We start from the raw sequence: 16367 nt of genomic DNA, 5'->3' as shown, positions 1-16367 counted from the left end.
GTTGAAGAGCGTGGCTCATTTGCACTATAGGGGTCCCTTGTTTGGTCAGCAAACAATAAACTCGCACAAGTTCAACTCTTCAACTCGTTCCACCAAATATCATTAACCGTCACAAAATTTACTCAAAGGGAAGTCAAGTGGCAAAGCTTCTCAAGAACCGTACGAAACGTCAGGGCCATTTTGCCACTTGCTCAGGCATAATGGCCGCTTGCCCCTGAGATGGCTCCAAAAGGGGAGACTTGGCTGAACGTTCCATTTGGTCTTGCGGGACAAAAGAAAATGTCTGACGTGACTAAAGTCCACCTTGTAAATGTTGGGATGGTGTTGACGCAAGTCAAAGTTGTTCAATGTCGTTTGGTCAATGGCGGAGTGAATGATTGATTTTGTCACGTACCCTCGGGTCAACAAGGCACAGCGGGTCGCAATTGGGTAAGTTCCAGAAGGCAGAGCTATAAAGGTGGTGCCTGCAGCCAGCACCGTTGTCGCTTTTGCCCTGGCCTTCATTCATCATGAAAGTTACGTGCCTGTTCCTGTTTGCCCTGGCCTGCTCGGCCGCTGTTGCCTCGCCTCCGGCCGAAGAGTGCGCGCCTTTGCTCGCCCCGCTGTCGCTTGACAACCGCCAACAGGTGAGCCCCGACGCGCGCTAACCCGAACCTAACCTTTAACAACCTACACTACACTTGAGGCACTTCCGGATCCTCCATCTTTTTGGGGCATTACTTTTGGTAGCACTTCAACTATTCCTTAAAGTATTTTTTATCCCGATAGTTATTTTGCAAATCCTTTTGTTTCCGAATGTCTGCGAGCGTTTCATGACACTTTTCTTCGTGATGCAATTTGACAACAATTGGATTGAGTTTGTTAGCTTGAGGGATGCCGGCGATTGAGTGCCCAAAATACAGGGTCAGGCAAAATGGTCTGACACATTTGTAGGTTTAATAAACAAAAACGAAACGAAAATGAAATGAAACGAAACAAAACGGCATTATATGTACTTGACGAAAATAAAACTAAAACTTTTTTGTTTCTTTGATTTATTTGCATTTTATTAAACCTACAAATCTGTGAGATCATTTTGCCGGACCCTGTACAAGCAAGAGGCTGGCGGCCTTTGGGCCAACTGGGCAAAAGGAAAAAGCTCAGGAGCAGCGCGAGCGAGAACGCACGCGCTAGCTTGCGTACGCTAGTTTGCGCATGCTAGCTTGCACTGGTGCGCGTGACGTGTGGGCGCTTGGCTGCACACAGCTGTCGGGCCAGTGGACGTTCATCGCGGGCTACACCGACAACAAAGCCTATGACGCCATCCTGAAGATCACCGACGGCAGCCGCCTCAACATCAGCGCCGCCGCCCACAACGACAAGGACTTGTTCATCTACGAGGAGATGGGGATGTGAGTGCTCGGGCGTGCGCCCACGTATTATTTTGCCTAATTATGGCCACATTGGAGCACACTTGCGACTCGTTTGCTTGATAACAGTGCAACGCTTTGCACAGCTTTTTACTGCTGTTTTGCGGGTATTGCTGTCATCTACAATATCAACAACACGTGTTGAAGCTTTCTCACTATTTTGCAACACTTGAGCGACACCTCTTTTCCGCCGCTCGTTTCATACAGGTCATGCGTCAATTTTCATGACCGCTCCTGCACTGTTTTGCCTTCCGACGGGCTTTTCCCACACTTTTGTAAGCGTTCTGTTTTGCAGGAACGGCACCTGCTACGGCTCCAAGATGAACATCTCCATCGACGGCAACATGGCATCCGGCAAAAGTCTGCCATCTTTGTAGTTTGACGTCTCAGGTGGCGCGTCGGATGCTGACGCTGAGGTTTTGTCGTCCTCAGTGCAAAACATCTCGTCCACCTACCAACTGCTGCCGACGTGCGACGGCTGCCAAGTGATGAACATCAACTCTACAGCGAGCAACCTCAAGGACTTCCTGGGGGCTTTTGGCATCCACCTGGACGACATCGTCAACGACCAGATTAGCATCCGCGCTCTCTATCTGATTGGTGTGTAGAAAACGGAAAGCCCAGCTCAACCGATTATTTTTTTTTCCTTCCTATTTCAGCGACATTCCTAGCCAAACCCCGATAGGCGAAAAAGAAGCCAAATCTCACACTCAAGTACAATTGTCCCCCAAAACTACTGAAGGACGGGGTAAAGGTAGCGCTTTAACGCCGCCTTCGCTTTCTGCTCAGGCCGAAGCAATACAGCTGCCGGAATCTTGTTTTGAGGGTTATTGACCAAAAACGTTTTTTCCCATCGACATCAGCCATTCTTGAACACACAAAAGGTCCATAAGCCATTGAATTTCCGTAAGCCAAAAACGACTTATTTAAAGCCAAAAACTGCTCCCGCCGTGACGTCTCGGATAGTTAAGCACCACACAAGCAGTTTTCATTGCCAGGAAAGGCCAAGGCGAGTCGAGTAGTGAGTCGTGCGGTTATCGCGACAGGGTGCGCACCCTCCCTCAGGGTATTGCGCGAGCCAGTTGCATCGCATATGTGGTGGTAAGCCTCTCCGGCATCTCGCGGTGCCACGTCGTAATTCCAAAGCAGTGCCATTTTGTCTGCCGCAGCTCAAGGGAACAAAGTGACGGACTCGCAGCTGGAGAACTTCAAAAAGCAGGCCGAGTGCTTGGGCTTCTCCGGGGAACCCATGTTTCTGATCGACCCCAAAAAAGGTTTGCAGACGCACTGGCGCCTCTCTCGCAGTCCCGCCAAGGGTGTCGCTCCTGCAAGTCACATGTTTGCTGTCTCCCACAGACTTCTGCGAAGACCACGAAGTCATCATGATCAACTGAAGCGCTCATTAAAGAAATCAAAGAGCAACATGTGTCCTTTAGTTTGTGTCGCGCCAGCTGCCCGAGTCTCGCGCAAGGCATGCACTTTTTGCCGCTTGCTGTCATGCTGCGGCCAAGTGACTCCCTTGTCAAGTGCCCGTGTCCACTTCTGGCATGACATCCACTGCCAACCGCTCTCTTGTCTACGCACGCCTTGTCTATGTGATTGGTCTCCGCCCTATGCTGAACTCATCCCGGCTCAGCTCGGGGGAAAGTAGATGTCAGAAAGGCCGTCGTAATCTGTGGCCAAGCGGCGCACCGGCAACCAGTCGGTCGCGCAATCTCGTCCATTGCAACTCCAAGGCGAGCTACCCCACGCGCTGGCCTTCATCTTCTAGAAGGGCAGGCAGCCACCCTGCGCAGATGCCGTACGAGGCGCTTGGAGAAGCCACAGAAGACGTCCAAGCGGCGTGACATCTCGGCCGAGTAGCGCAGAGCCTCGAAGGCTGTCAGCACCGCTGGAAGCGAGGGCCGCAGCGGTGGCAGTGGCAACGCCACCTCCATCTGAAAGGTACAAAGCCAGATTTAGAAGCTGATTGGCCGCCGCCTGACATATTGCGGCAACGAGAGATGCTCGATCGATAGCGGAAACTTTCAGGATGAATGGCCGTCGTGACACGTGATGTGACACGGACTGGTGAGCGGTCCAAGAGTGGTTTTTGGTCGGGCTCACCTGGATCAGCGCCGTCCTGACAAGGTTGGCCAGGCGTAGCAGGTGAACGGCGGAGACCCCCGCGGCCTCGGAGGGCAAGCTGACGTTCTCAGCGGCCGCCTTCAGCCATTCCGCGTGCGCACGGAAGGCCAGCGCGTTGGCGTGCAGCCTCAACAGCGATTCGTTGGCCTGCCACCACAAAAACGCATGGGACAAGTGAGACCGGTCGTCAAGACATGTTTCAGTGTTTGACGCCGTGCGCCTCGCCAAAACATCACGGCAAGAAATGAAACAAATGAGCGAGCAGGTACATCCGCGTTGCCAGTTGTGACACTCACCCGTAAGCTAGGCGTGCACAAACAAAGACTAGCGTGTGGGGATTGTTTACCTTCCACGTGCGCAAGTGGGCAGCGGTCGTTGCTATGACGGGAAGACTTTGGAGTCGAGTGTCCAGAAAGCCGTCCAACTCCGCCGCCTCCTCGTCGTACTGAAAGGCAAATGCAAAAGTTGCCACCGGGGCTGCTGCACCAGCAGCGGGAGGTCGAAGAGCACGCACGGGTTGCAGCCGTCGCGCCGTCTTTCTGATGACGTCCATTTGATTGACAGCCGACTTGAGCACGTTGCAGAGAATGGCATTGTGGTGGGCGGGGCCGCAACGCGCCGGTCCGAGCAGCTCAACCAATAGCAGCAGGCGCAGCATACAGGAGGCGGAGTCACGAAACACTGCTCAGGAAAAAGGGCCGTCGTGATCGTGATTGATAAGAGGGCGACGTGACGAGACAACAACTACTATGACGAAGCAAGCACAACGACAACCTTGATAATGACAACATCAACGACATGTCCAAAGGTCACTTCCATGCATGGAAATGAAAGGCAAAGAAAGAAGCTTCGAAGATTCTGAATGTGAATAAAGTTCTTGTAGGTGTATAGTGAATGAAAACGCACGAGAATTGAATAACAAGCAGCGGCAAAAAGTGGCTGACAAGCTGTGTGACCACCACGCCAGCTCGCGCACACGCGCACGGCGCCCGCCTGCATGTGTTTGCTGAGTCAGACGCGTTGCCGGCACACCAACGTCGGACTTTCCACATTTCTCCGGCTGGAATTTCGACCGAGACAAACTTCCGACTAGCCTCCGGGGAGACGCAAGAGGCGCCCGGGGGGCGGACCCGCACCGTCACCATCATCTTCAAGCAGTCACCTCTACAAACTCCGCGGTCTTCTTGACTTGATGAAGGAAGACATGACGACATTCACGCTTCCATCAAGCTTTAGAGTCACATCTTGGCTACTTTGAGTTCCTCTGTAGCTTGTTAAACTTTAGCTGCTTTGAGTTGACACTGTGTGACCTCCTCATGAATTCGAGTGCGCTCACTCAGTGCATTAATGCAGATGATGACATCACTGTCTGCGCACACACGCACACGCCCACGCTTACTCACGCACGGAAACCGGCACGCACGCGCACAGACACACGCAAATCCGCATATGCAAACGCACTCAGGCTCTCTCCCTGACACCCATGCAGACGCTCGCAGTCTCACATATACTGTGTAAAAATCCCGCACACACACACATACACTTGCTCGCTTTCCCTCGCACACACACGCGAAGACGTCGTACGCGCGCATGCAGACATTGTCGCGCGCGTCTGACAGGCAGGCGGCGCGGCGCCAGGAAGAAAAGGTAACGGGCCAAAAGCTTGAATCATTTGCGACGGCCTGACACGACACACCCGCATCTTTATTGGTACATTTATGTTGCTTCATTTGTTGTTGTTGTGGCGCGCCACTTTTTCAAAGTACTTTTTGAGAGCGTCACGGACACGCCGTCGGCCAGTTGAACGTGTCTGCCACTCCAGAGGTTGACGAGCATCGCCCAATAGAGTTCCGCCACCTGGGTCACATGACCCTCACTTGGCCATTTGAAAACGCCCACCCAACGTTTCAGAATACTTGGAAGCGAAAAGCGACGGCGGCCCTAACAAAACAAGGATGAAAACTCGGTGCCGGGTCGAGCCAAAAAGCCGAATACGAACGGGGAAAACAAACGCGCAAACCGCGGACGGTGCCATTTTGTCACCTGTAAGACATGACGTCACAACTGACTTCGGTATTTGCAAGATTGACCCTATATGAAAGGCAAGCGCAGTACAGATAGCTTTTGTGGAATTGTGCTGTATTTAGCTTCTTTTGTCCTCACTTGATCTTCTTACGACTCCACTTAGGTTCCTTTCCGTGATACTTGTGCTCCTCAACTCCACGTTAGCCTTCTTCTAGTTCCACTATGGCTTCTTTTGTTCACTAGTCGAGAGCTCTGTGCGCCCTGGAAGTAGGAATAAGGTCATGCAAAATCATCTCCGTCTCTCTCACACACGTTCATGCTGTAGACAGACACATGCACTCAGGAAGCCCTTAGAAATGAGAGCAAAAGAGCAAACTTACGTCCCATGTTGTTGTGGGTCCGTATGTAATAAACAATCCAACGTGCGGACGTGTGTGTGCACGCATGTGTGTGTGTACAGCATGCGTGTACAGTACGTGTGTGTTTGTAGGCATATGTGAAAGTTCCCCTTTATAGTGTGTGAGTATGACACATCACCTGAGTCATCAGCCAGCCACCAAGCCATTCAAGCATCAACGCCCACGCTGACCCCCACCACACATACACACACACGCACGCACACACGTCTGACTAAAAAAAATTTCTTTGTAAGTAAGCAAAGTCAAGCAGAAAACATGCCCCGCCCCCTAAAATGATGTCATGGTCACGCGCTCACAGCGGCTGAGCAACTGTGCGATTGGCGGTCGATCGTTTGTCATCGAATGAAACGGTGGAGAGGAAAGGCCGCTTCTTCAGCTTGCTCGGAAAAATTTCGGGACGTCCGATGGGAAGTCAGTGACGCGACAAACGTCACCAGCCCACCTCGTTTCTGTTACACTTTTTCACTCAATGGATAGACGGACTATCTATGTCCCGGTTTTCTGGACAACCGTGGGCTTTCCCATCTCTGCGCAAAGGAGCCTGGGGAAACGATGACCCGGTCAGAGTCAGCCCCAAAATGCAGTTTTGCACTTTAATAGAGTAAAAGATGCAAGTATACAATATGAAAATTAATTATTTTCTCCAACACAGCTGAACTACCACTCTAACACGCACGCTTGGAACACTTGATTCAGCGATTCTTTCGGATACCACTAGAGGGAGCGCACACAAGATGAGCGAGCGCTGCTTGTCGCAGCCCTTGCGTCACTGACGCGGACCACTCCATAAAAAGCTCCTTGCAGTGATAACCAGGGGTGCGGTGGCCATCGGGAACACTCCCGTCCCGTGCAGCTGCTCTATTCCAGGTCGAACCCTTTCCTTAAAAAAAGGTCTGTATCGTGTTTTTGAGTCCTCGTTGGAGACCACGATATAAAAATGCCTGCATGGGAATTTCTCCCAAATCCTTTCGTAAGGACTTGACTCCAAAAGGATCTTTGATGGCAGTTTTGTGGGTTCCAGTTTCATCGAGGCACAGTCCATAAAGGTCAGATTGCATTTCGCGAGTCATTCGCGTTGTGATTGGTTGTGCGGGCGGTGCCCAGACCCTCCCCCCTGCCGCTGCCGTGCGCCTTCTGGTGATTGAGCAGAGCGGACCTGCGACTGTAGGCACCGGCACAGACGGAGCAGGAGAAGGGTTTCTCTCCCGTGTGCGTCCTGGCGTGCCTGGCCAGGCTTCCCTTTTGAGAGAAGCGAGCGCCGCACAGCGAGCAGTCAAAAGGTTTCTCGCCAGTGTGGATGCGCGAGTGGACGATTAAATCGGAGCGCTGACACAAGCTGAGGTTGCAGACGGCGCAGGTGAAGGTCTTGTGGCCGCTGTGAGTGGTGGCGTGTCGCAGCAAACTTGCCTTCTGGGAGAACTTGAGGCCACACAGGGAGCAGGCGAAGGGTTTCTCTCCAGTGTGCACGCGAGCGTGGATGAGCAAGTTGTAGCGTTTCTTGAAGGCTTTGCTGCAAAAGGAGCAACTGAAAGCTTCCCCGGTGTGGAGGGACATGTGCGTGCTCAAGTTTTTGCGCTTTCCAAAACCTTTGCCGCACTGCCGGCACTCAAAGCGCTCATCGTTTTCACCGCTGTCTCGGCTGCCATCGCTCTCCTCCGTGTCGGAGGGAGACTCTTCTTCCTTGACTTCTTCATCGTGGAGCGCCGCTAAAAGCGAGTCGGCCTCTGGGCTGATGTCCTCAGCTGGCGAGGCCAGGGTGCGACTGAGCTCCCCCCCTGCCATCTGACGGCCTTCGTCTTCCACCTTAACGGGCGAGCGGGCAACGTGACCTTCCGTCTGACTGATGTGCCACTCCTCTTCTTCCTCCTTGATGGGCGGACACTCATCTTCCCTGCCTTCCTCTTTGACGCAGGGGACGGCCGGCCGCTCGTCTTGACCCACCACCACTTTGAGCACATCCCGCGGCAAACCTGAACCACAAACAAAGGCTCTGAAATGGACCTCAAGACAGACTGATTGCGTTAGCTCGGTTCATGAACATGTGCAAAAGCAGCGTCAGAATCATAGCATATTACGTAATCAAACGCTCATGACGCAAAGGCGATCCGAGTCGACATTTTCTTGCTCCAATCTGCTTTCTGCACAATGTCAAAAGTTGTCTCCACACGATCACGGCTTTTCGAATGACAGCGCCGCCCCCTGCCGGTCACAGCAACGCATTGGACTGTCTAACCACATGATATGCTGACAGAAAACATGAGCGCACTCGAGCATGATGTGTTTGTTTGTTTGTTTGTTTGTTTGTTTGTTTAGCAGCTGCTTTTGTGCAGTTCGCCGAGGAAAGGCTTGAAAGGCCACTGTAGAAACATTTTAGCAGTCGAGCCGGCCCAGTCCGCGTGGGGGCTTCTGCTAGCTTTAGCTTTGCAGCCCGACAGCCCATCCATCCTGGATTCGCATTTCAAATATCGATTGACGGACGAACTTCACCGACCTTCACTTTTGACATTGACTTGACTACACAAAGGCTTTTGCACGCGTTGCTCCATCTCTTTGGCGGATTGGTGGTGGTGTTTTGACCCGCCCGTTAGTCTGTCGTTTACGCTTTTTCCGTTGATGCGACGACCGGAAGAAAGTTTCAAAATAAAACGTTCGCCGCGGTGACGTCTTGAGGCGTGTCCGGACGACCCTATTCTGAAATAGCGTGCGGAAATGTTTCTCGTTTGATGGTGTCGAGAATTCCCGCATTTTGTTTGCACTGGAAATGAAACATCAAAACAGAAGTTGACACTCGAGCCATTTTATGGTGTAATATGCCAAAATCGGAGAGGCCCGCCATTAATACACAAAATGACCCTCATGTTGCTTTTAAGTGCAACAGTTTTGTGCCATCTCTAATGGGGAATTTGCAGGATTAAGATATGTGTCCAGTTTAAGTTTAATTTGACTAAGGTTTACAATGTAAAACATTAAAACACAGTTTGTTCTTAATTACGAACTGACTAACAGTTTATGTTTAAAAACAGCATAACACTATTGTTCAATGTGTTATAGGTTTGACAAAACTCACAAGTAAACTGTGGGTTTAAAAACAGCATAACACTATTATTCATTGTGCTATAGGTTAAACAAAACTCGCAATTAATCCTTATAATCCGTATGTGATTACTTCCCCACCTTAAAAAAAACAAAAAAACAATGTGGATTTTGTCCGCAGAGTGCGTTTGACTCCTGAGAGAAGGCTTCGTAAGAAAGTGTATAAGAAAGCCCCGATAGTCCCTAAAATGTTCACCGCGTACAAAGTCGGCAATGAGCAAATGATTCCGTTGGCAATCATACCCGACTCCGGGATCACCGGGATGGGATTTTCACGCAACTCTGAAGCCGAGCTACTTCGCTCTGCGGCCGAGCTACTGCACGTTAGCGCACTTGTGTCGGGTGATCTGATACTTGTGCGGGAATCTCTTGTGACAAAGGCTGCAGCTGAATGGCGTCTCGCCGGTGTGTGTCCTGGCGTGGATAGTCATGTTCCTCTTGGTGGCGAAGGTTTTCCCACACAGCGAGCATACGTGCGGTTTGTCACCCGTGTGCGACCTGATGTGCGAAATCATGTGCCCCCGCTCAGAAAACGTCTTTCCGCAAAGTGAGCAGTAGAAGGGTTTCTCTCCGGTGTGTGTCCTGGTATGCGCTCTTAGCTGGCCTTTCTGGCAGAAGCGTTTGCCGCAAGCGTAGCAGGAGAAGGGTTTCTCTCCCGTGTGCGTTCTCATGTGGAGAACCAGCGACATGCGGTAGCTGAAGCCCGAGCCACACACGGAGCAGGAGTAAGGTTTCTCTCCTGTGTGTATTCGCATGTGGGACACCAGGTATCTCTTGACGGAAAAGCCTTTGCCGCACACGGAGCAGGTGAAGGGTTTCTCCGATGAGTGCGTCCTCATGTGTGTGCGCAGGTTGCTCCTGCTGGAGAGGTTTTTGCCACACACTGCGCAGACCAGTTGCTCGCCCGTGTGTATCCTGCTGTGGTGCACCAGCCGGTATTTGTTGTCAAAAGTCTGGCAGCACTGCAGGCAGCTCAACCGCTTTGTCCTGGCGGCCACCTCTGAGTCGCAACCGTCTGACTCGGCTCGCTCGTCCGGCTCGCTTCGGCTCTTCTCTTCCCCTTTAACGCGTGGGGGCGGGAGCAGCTGCCGGTCTTCCTCCACGATCACTTCCAGCACGTCGGACGGCAACACCACTGGAACGAGCGGAAAAGAAGAAAGCACAAGTGTGACTCCGCCAAGATGTATACAATCTTGTGCAATTCCACACGCAAAGTCAATTTATCTGTCTGATACCGCTACTACTTGGCAAACGTAACCTTGTGCAATTCTAGAAGGTACATTCACCTATCTAATAATTCCAATTCTGCACCAGTGGACTCGGTTTGTTTTATACTGTCTTCCTTATCCATGCCGATTTACTTATGCTAGGGATAGCCCTCTACAGTTCACACCTCATTCCCCCTACTGCGAACCAATTTCGTTGTGTACCTGTTGTACAATGAGAAGAAAGGCATTCTATTCTATAAATATAGTATTTGAGCAGGTAAAAGTAACAAACTGTCAATTTTTTATGTGTTCGTAAGCAACGACGGACCACACCACTTTATATTTTTTCGTTTTTTAATTGGGTTGGTAACACATTGTAGCATAAGCAGCTAGCTCTTGCTAACAGTTTAGCTGTTGCCCAAGCGGGGAACCTTCATTACGTCGGCAAAAAATTGGTGGAAAACAAACCTTCAACGTTGAAGTTGGGCTCCAAATGCGAAGCGAACTGGCGACGTGAGTCCATTTCGTGCGTTTTGGAGCGCCAATCGATCGTTGGTTTTCCGATTGGCAAGGTCGACGAGCTCCAACCCGGAAGTCAACCAACCTTTACATTCGCCTTCTCAAAAATAAAAGCTAAGGTAGACTTTTTGGCGAAGCCCTTTAAAAGTGGGAAAACGACTGGTTATTTGATTAGCGTTTTAAAATAGAATAAGGAAATGTCTCACAATAGTTTGAATTTCAGTTTTCAATTCGACAATAAAAATAGAATTTACACACACGCAAGGAAAGCAAAGGTGCGTTTCACTCATGATTGGCATCTTGTTGAGTTTTTTTTTTTACAATTGGACCGACTTGGTCGGTTTCATGCTAAGACACAAGAACAAGTATAAAGTGCAAACGCGAAACAACACAAACTCAACACAAACAAAGACAAAAAAAAAACTCACAGGAAGACCGAGCGGGACACGTTGTCATAGCAACAGAGAAACATAAACTATATTATCCACAATGCCCGAGGGCAGGGGAGCGCACGCAACCCTCGCCGTAACAGCCTAAAATTGACGTCTTGGACGTGACATCACTCCTTGCCTCTGCCTCCTACTTTCTGTGTAAAAGTGCAAGACGGCGCGGGTGCACAATTGATCCGCAAACTACCCGATCACCGATTTTCATGTCATGGATTTCTTCACCGACTTCTCAAGTCGAGCTCGCCTTCCTACATAAATGAAGAATTTCCACATCACGTCATATCTCCCCACCGTTGCTTTGTAGACGGCAGACTACCATTTGTTGTGGTTTTCCCAAAATTCATTCTCAACACTCAATATGCATCATCACATGACATCACATAAAAAATGTGGTGTTAGTGCAAACAAATTTGTGCGCTGACACGCAAACAACTGCATGTGAGCATTTTGCCCACCATTGTGCTCATCGTTCTGGGCGAAGACAAGAGCATTGAGATGAGCGTGCGCGCACACAAACACACACACATACAACCCACACATGAACACACATGTATGTACACACTCATGCGTGGAAGAACAGTTATGGCAGCAAAAGTACAAAGCAGCACACAAAAGTGTGGAGGTCAGCACAAAGAACCAGGAGCAGGTTCTGACCCGTAGTAAGTCATCTTCCTGTCCCTTCCTCCGGAATACTACTTCATGTTTGGGCTCCGCCGGGGGGGTGTCCTATGGATGGACGGAGGAGGAGCCACAGTGCGAGTTGAGTGCAACAGCATCTGGGCTCGAGGTCGAGGCTTCATTCATCCCCGCCGTCGGTCAAGCACGTGGCCAAACTGGGATTTCTGCCTGCGAGAATGATGAGGGGGCGGGGCCGCGAGGTCAAAAGAGAGACAGCATCTAGGGGCTGTGAGTCGGCTCCTCCCCTTTTCTGGCTACAGAAGGAGGAGACGACGAGGACAACAAAGGGTCGACTTCCACCAACACGGGTTCCACTTGGCCGCACTCACGTAGCATTCGAGGAGGTTCAGGTGAAGGCCAGATGCAGCTGCTAGTGCTGCCGCTGGTGCCGGTATTGTTGTTGTTGGGTCGGGGCGCCTTCTGGATGACCTCCACCATTGGCGTGCGACCGGATGCTGCCAGCTCCCATCCGGCGTTCCCCGCGCTCTGGAAAAGCAGCAGCGGCCGGGCATGGTGGTCCGGCTCAGGTGGGCCGCCGCCGGCCAGTGGGGCCGGCCGGGTGGCGGTGGGGGGCGCGGGCAGCGCGCTCAAAAGGAGACCCGGCGGCTCTCGTATCACTAGCTCCAGCACCGACTGCGAGGTGGACACAGATGACGACGCCTTTTGGATGACGCCGCCTGTCACCGAGGTGATGACGGGGCCGTGGGGCGTTGCCGATGGCGGCGGTGGCTGAGACGGCGTGGTAGGCTGGGGCAAAGCGTCCTCTGGGCGAGGTTTCCTCGGTCTCCCGCGTTTGCGTTTGACTGGAGGGCCCGCCAAAGTGACGGTCGAAACGCCCTCTGCGGCCTCGTGAGGGCGCTTAACTGCGCCCTCCCGCGCTTTCTGCAGCACCGACGCAGGCGCTTTTTCCCGCTCATAGGACAAACAGCCCTGGGGGACGATCATTAGGGGCAGCGAGCCACCCTGCTGCTGGGGCAGCGTCGCCATGGCGATCACCTTCACGCCCCCACTGCTCGCTGCCGGGCTGCCCGTTCCAGAGGCTCCGCCCGCATCTTTGGGCGCCAATGAGGGTGGCGAGGAGCGTACCGACAGCGGCATCTTGTCAGGGAGGGAGCTGCGAGGCAGGATTCGGGGGAGCTGCTTCATGTACGCCTCCACCTGCGCACGCACGCACACGGTTTCATTTGATTGATCTAAGTTGATTGACAGCTGCTGTAGGCAACCTACCGCAGGCCGAAGAGATGAGACGGCTGGAGAGGGCGGGGCCTCCAGCGACAGAGGTTTGGCCAAGGGCACCGCCTTGTCGGCGGCCGGTGACTTCGAGGCAGATGAGGAGGCCGAGTCTCCACAGTCCTGAGGAAAACAGGAAGTGGTGAGCCACAGCGACTTGGACTCTGGCAGGCGGTCACTCGGCTACCCTGAGGTCGGCGGGGGCGTCGCTCTCGCATTTGGACACAGGGGGTGTTTTCTTGATGACCTTGTGAGGCTTGGCGGGACCTCCTGGAACACAGCGGGGACATGGTGAGGCCCACAAACATGGATCCGAGCCAATCTTCTCCCGCGCGCATGTTACCAGCCAGCGCTGCCGACGCCACCAGCTCGGCTTGGCGGCATCTGGGATTGACAATGTGCTCTTGGATGAGGTAGCGCGCAATCTCCACCACTGTGTCAAAGGAACGCTTGAGGATCTTCTGCGCCCAATCGCAGATCAACTCGCACGCTGCCTCCGTCACTTCCTGCTTGTACGTCTGCACCAACTCCGTCAACTCTGCCTGAGTACGCAGAAAAAGAGGACAAGGAGATGGGGCCGGCTTGACCTCGAGGCATGCACGCGTGTGTGTACCGGGTCGCTCTTGAGGTCGAGGCTGGGCAGCAGCGGCATGTTGAGCACGGTCTTTCTCCTGATTCCGCTGTAGCAGTACGTGGCGCCTCGGCAGTTAGGGAAAAAGCTCCAGCCACACTTGACACGTTCACAACACGCGATGTGGCACAAAGGAAAGCACGGCGCGGCTTTGGCCGCGCTACGTTTGGGGTCAGGATATTTGGACTGGCCTCGGCCTCCTAGCCGTCGAGCTTTAATGTTGGGGAAAATATCGCGGATGATTTTGCCAAAGTTGGCGGCGCTCAGCGGCCGATGCTGCAGGTTCTCACAGTAGCGCCTGAAAAGAGCAGAGGATACGCAGACAGCACGGAAGACAGGTCACCCTACATGCACACGCGTTCACTCACCTGTAGGTTTCGTAGACATCCTGCTTGGGCAGACACGTGTCCGAGTGCTCCTCCAGGTGGCTGCGGATCCAATTGCAGGTGTGCACCTGTTCAGACGTGTTGAACGGACTGTCACAGCCGACGCTAGGCACACACAAACACATCGTTAGTATGAGTGCTTTTGGAGCGGTGCGGCAGAAGGCAGCCAGAAGGCAGGCAGGCGAACCTCTTGTCGCCAGCGGCCAGGCCCGAGGGCAGCTGGAGGTACAGGTACAGCTTGTCGTTGTCGGAGAAGCGTTGAACATCTTGCTGTCAGACGAGAATAGGCCGTGACATCATCAGCAGAAAACGTCTTCTCGCGGCAATGCAACAACCACGGCTACCGGACGGACATTGGGAGTTTAAGATCAGGGGATGCTTGAGAATAATTGTAAATTTTTTGTAAATGTGAAGCCCTTTGAGACTTGCCTGTGAGCATTTTTCGGGTTGCGCCTCTCTTCCACACAGATTTTCTTTTCATTGGATTCTCAAGGCTACGATTCCATTTTGATGCATTGTTGCAATTTCATTTAAATTCTTCGAGTGGCGCTTTGCGTTGTGTTCATGAAAAATAATACCGTAGCAAACGTCTCCGCTTTCACTTGGAGAAAAAAACAAAACGATCGAGACCGTGGTGGATTTTCTGACGGATGTTACGGAGTAAAGCGGCAACTGAATGATCATCAATTCATGCCCGTGCATGTTCTGCGGTGTTACTGTGGGAAATGCCATTTTGAAGGGCTTCGGTGTCTTGCTCAAGGACACTTGGACATGGTCACGATGACCAGGGATCAAACACTCAACCTCTGGGTTGGGAAACGACCACTCTATCAACGAACCACGCCGCCCTCAAATAAGCGGCCTACATCTACATCCGAGCCGTCCATATGAAGCTGTGTGTCCATGTGCCGCTCACCAGGATCTGGTCCACTTTGGCCTGAACACTCTTTCTGCAACGGAGGACAAACAGACCGTGAGACCGTTGGATGGCTTGTGTGGTTGATGTTGTCCGGCGACGTACGAGATGTTTGTCTTGAGCTTCTGCAGCAACATGCTGGGCTCGGTATGGGCATCGGGTGCCTTGGCGTCGTCGTCCTCCTCCTGGCCGCCGCCGGGGTGGCCCCGGTGCTGCTCCTCCAACATGTGGACCACTGACTACACGGTGCTCAGGAGCACCATCTGTACAAAGGCAGTACAGTAAAAGTTGGTCTTCACACTTCCAAAACAAGCAACACCACTTGCCAATTCACAATTCATCCTCTTGCTTTGCTTGTTGACCCCGTACCAGCTAACATCCCCGACTGGTCACCACTTCATGTCAAGGCACATGTCGACAAACAATGGAGCCGTCGCCAGTCAAATGGAATTGCCAATACGCGTGCAGACCCGCAAGCATTGCCAACTGCACAAGTTGGCCTTTAATGAACAAACATGTTTTAGGACTTGGGAGGGGGGAAAGGTGAACCCAGATTCGAGCCCCAGAACCATGAGTTAGACGGACTGACCACTTGCTGCTCTACTCACATGTTAAACTGCAGATATCAAGAAGCGTTCCATCTAATGTCGCTACCGCTTGTGTGGACACATTAATTGTATGAGGTCCATAAGCGCACACCACCAGTCATGATTAAACGTTTAGCTAGTTTGGGGTCATCGTGGGGGACGGACGGCGCCTCTGCGGCACGTTTGCTCCCCGAGCGCCAGGCAACACCGAAGTAACGCAAGGCTGCTGACCCAGCCGCCCGGCGCCATGTGTCGGCTTCGTTAGCATAGGGCTAAGCAGCTAGCCGTCATGCTAGCGGACATGCCGTGGTCACCCTCATGTCCTCCTCCGCCCCGTCGTCCTACTAAATCTTATCAGCGCACGCACAAAGTGGGAAGCGCGATGACATCCGAACTTTACCGACGACGGCAACGTTTGTCTCCAGCAAGCTAACAAAACAAGCCGAGCTCGTTGCTATCAAATAGCATCAGCTAGCAAGCGTCGAAGCGAGCCCGCCGCTGATTTTTCCACTCGATTTTATTTCAAAGTAATCCCAAAACGCGGGCAGTGACTCTCGTTGTTCAAGCACTAGAGCACAATTGACTAGCGTTGGAGTTAGCATTTTAAAAAAGAAAAGGAAAGTACCTGAGCCAAGATACAGCAAAAAAAAAAAAAGCCCTTGAAATTTTTTTGTGATTGGACGACTCTGT

At 52.3% G+C, this 16367-nt stretch overlaps 5 protein-coding genes across 7 annotated transcripts; 1 reads left to right on the top strand and 4 right to left on the bottom strand.

Annotated features, from left to right (window-relative positions):
* Positions 1 to 466: 466 nt before the first annotated feature.
* LOC125987463 (saxitoxin and tetrodotoxin-binding protein 1-like) lies at positions 467 to 2831 on the top strand. Its single transcript, XM_049751879.1, has 6 exons — positions 467 to 626; positions 1246 to 1391; positions 1705 to 1769; positions 1842 to 2009; positions 2579 to 2683; positions 2766 to 2831. The coding sequence occupies exons 1-6, from the start codon at positions 510 to 512 to the stop codon at positions 2801 to 2803; spliced, it is 639 nt and encodes a 212-aa protein (XP_049607836.1). The 5' UTR covers positions 467 to 509; the 3' UTR covers positions 2804 to 2831.
* LOC125987460 (interleukin-11-like) lies at positions 2823 to 6416 on the bottom strand. 3 transcript variants are annotated; one of them, XM_049751873.2, is made up of 5 exons: positions 5700 to 6416; positions 4051 to 4217; positions 3883 to 3981; positions 3516 to 3683; positions 2823 to 3346 (listed from the first exon to the last, which is right to left on the bottom strand). In XM_049751873.2, coding segments are annotated over exons 1-5 (612 nt in total). In that variant the 5' UTR covers positions 5701 to 6416; the 3' UTR covers positions 2823 to 3169. The 3 variants fall into 3 exon arrangements, with proteins under 3 accessions (XP_049607830.1, XP_049607827.1, XP_049607829.1); XM_049751870.2 differs by having other exon boundaries at positions 3883 to 4217; XM_049751872.2 differs by having other exon boundaries at positions 3883 to 6416.
* A 143-nt stretch (positions 6417 to 6559) lies between these two features.
* On the bottom strand, positions 6560 to 8673 carry LOC125987451 (gastrula zinc finger protein XlCGF8.2DB). The gene is made up of 2 exons (XM_049751860.2): positions 8472 to 8673; positions 6560 to 7950 (listed from the first exon to the last, which is right to left on the bottom strand). The coding sequence occupies exons 1-2, from the start codon at positions 8524 to 8526 to the stop codon at positions 7028 to 7030; spliced, it is 978 nt and encodes a 325-aa protein (XP_049607817.1). The 5' UTR covers positions 8527 to 8673; the 3' UTR covers positions 6560 to 7027.
* Positions 8674 to 8761: 88 nt separating this feature from the next.
* On the bottom strand, positions 8762 to 10891 carry LOC125987453 (gastrula zinc finger protein XlCGF57.1). The gene is made up of 2 exons (XM_049751862.1): positions 10750 to 10891; positions 8762 to 10208 (listed from the first exon to the last, which is right to left on the bottom strand). The coding sequence occupies exons 1-2, from the start codon at positions 10802 to 10804 to the stop codon at positions 9388 to 9390; spliced, it is 876 nt and encodes a 291-aa protein (XP_049607819.1). The 5' UTR covers positions 10805 to 10891; the 3' UTR covers positions 8762 to 9387.
* Positions 10892 to 11008: 117 nt separating this feature from the next.
* Positions 11009 to 16292, bottom strand: rfx5 (regulatory factor X, 5). Its single transcript, XM_049751789.1, has 10 exons — positions 15196 to 16292; positions 15091 to 15124; positions 14362 to 14444; positions 14157 to 14279; positions 13970 to 14086; positions 13771 to 13849; positions 13501 to 13699; positions 13345 to 13427; positions 13155 to 13280; positions 11009 to 13085 (listed from the first exon to the last, which is right to left on the bottom strand). Exons 1-10 carry the CDS (start codon positions 15315 to 15317, stop codon positions 12147 to 12149), a joined length of 1905 nt encoding a protein of 634 aa, XP_049607746.1. The 5' UTR covers positions 15318 to 16292; the 3' UTR covers positions 11009 to 12146.
* Between the last annotated feature and the right edge of the window lie 75 nt (positions 16293 to 16367).

This window comes from Syngnathus scovelli, chromosome 19, assembly GCF_024217435.2.
Source record: "Syngnathus scovelli strain Florida chromosome 19, RoL_Ssco_1.2, whole genome shotgun sequence".
NCBI classification, from domain to species: domain Eukaryota; kingdom Metazoa; phylum Chordata; class Actinopteri; order Syngnathiformes; family Syngnathidae; genus Syngnathus; species Syngnathus scovelli.
Note: the sequence above shows the minus strand (reverse complement) of the source record. Positions and strands in the feature narration are given on the sequence as shown.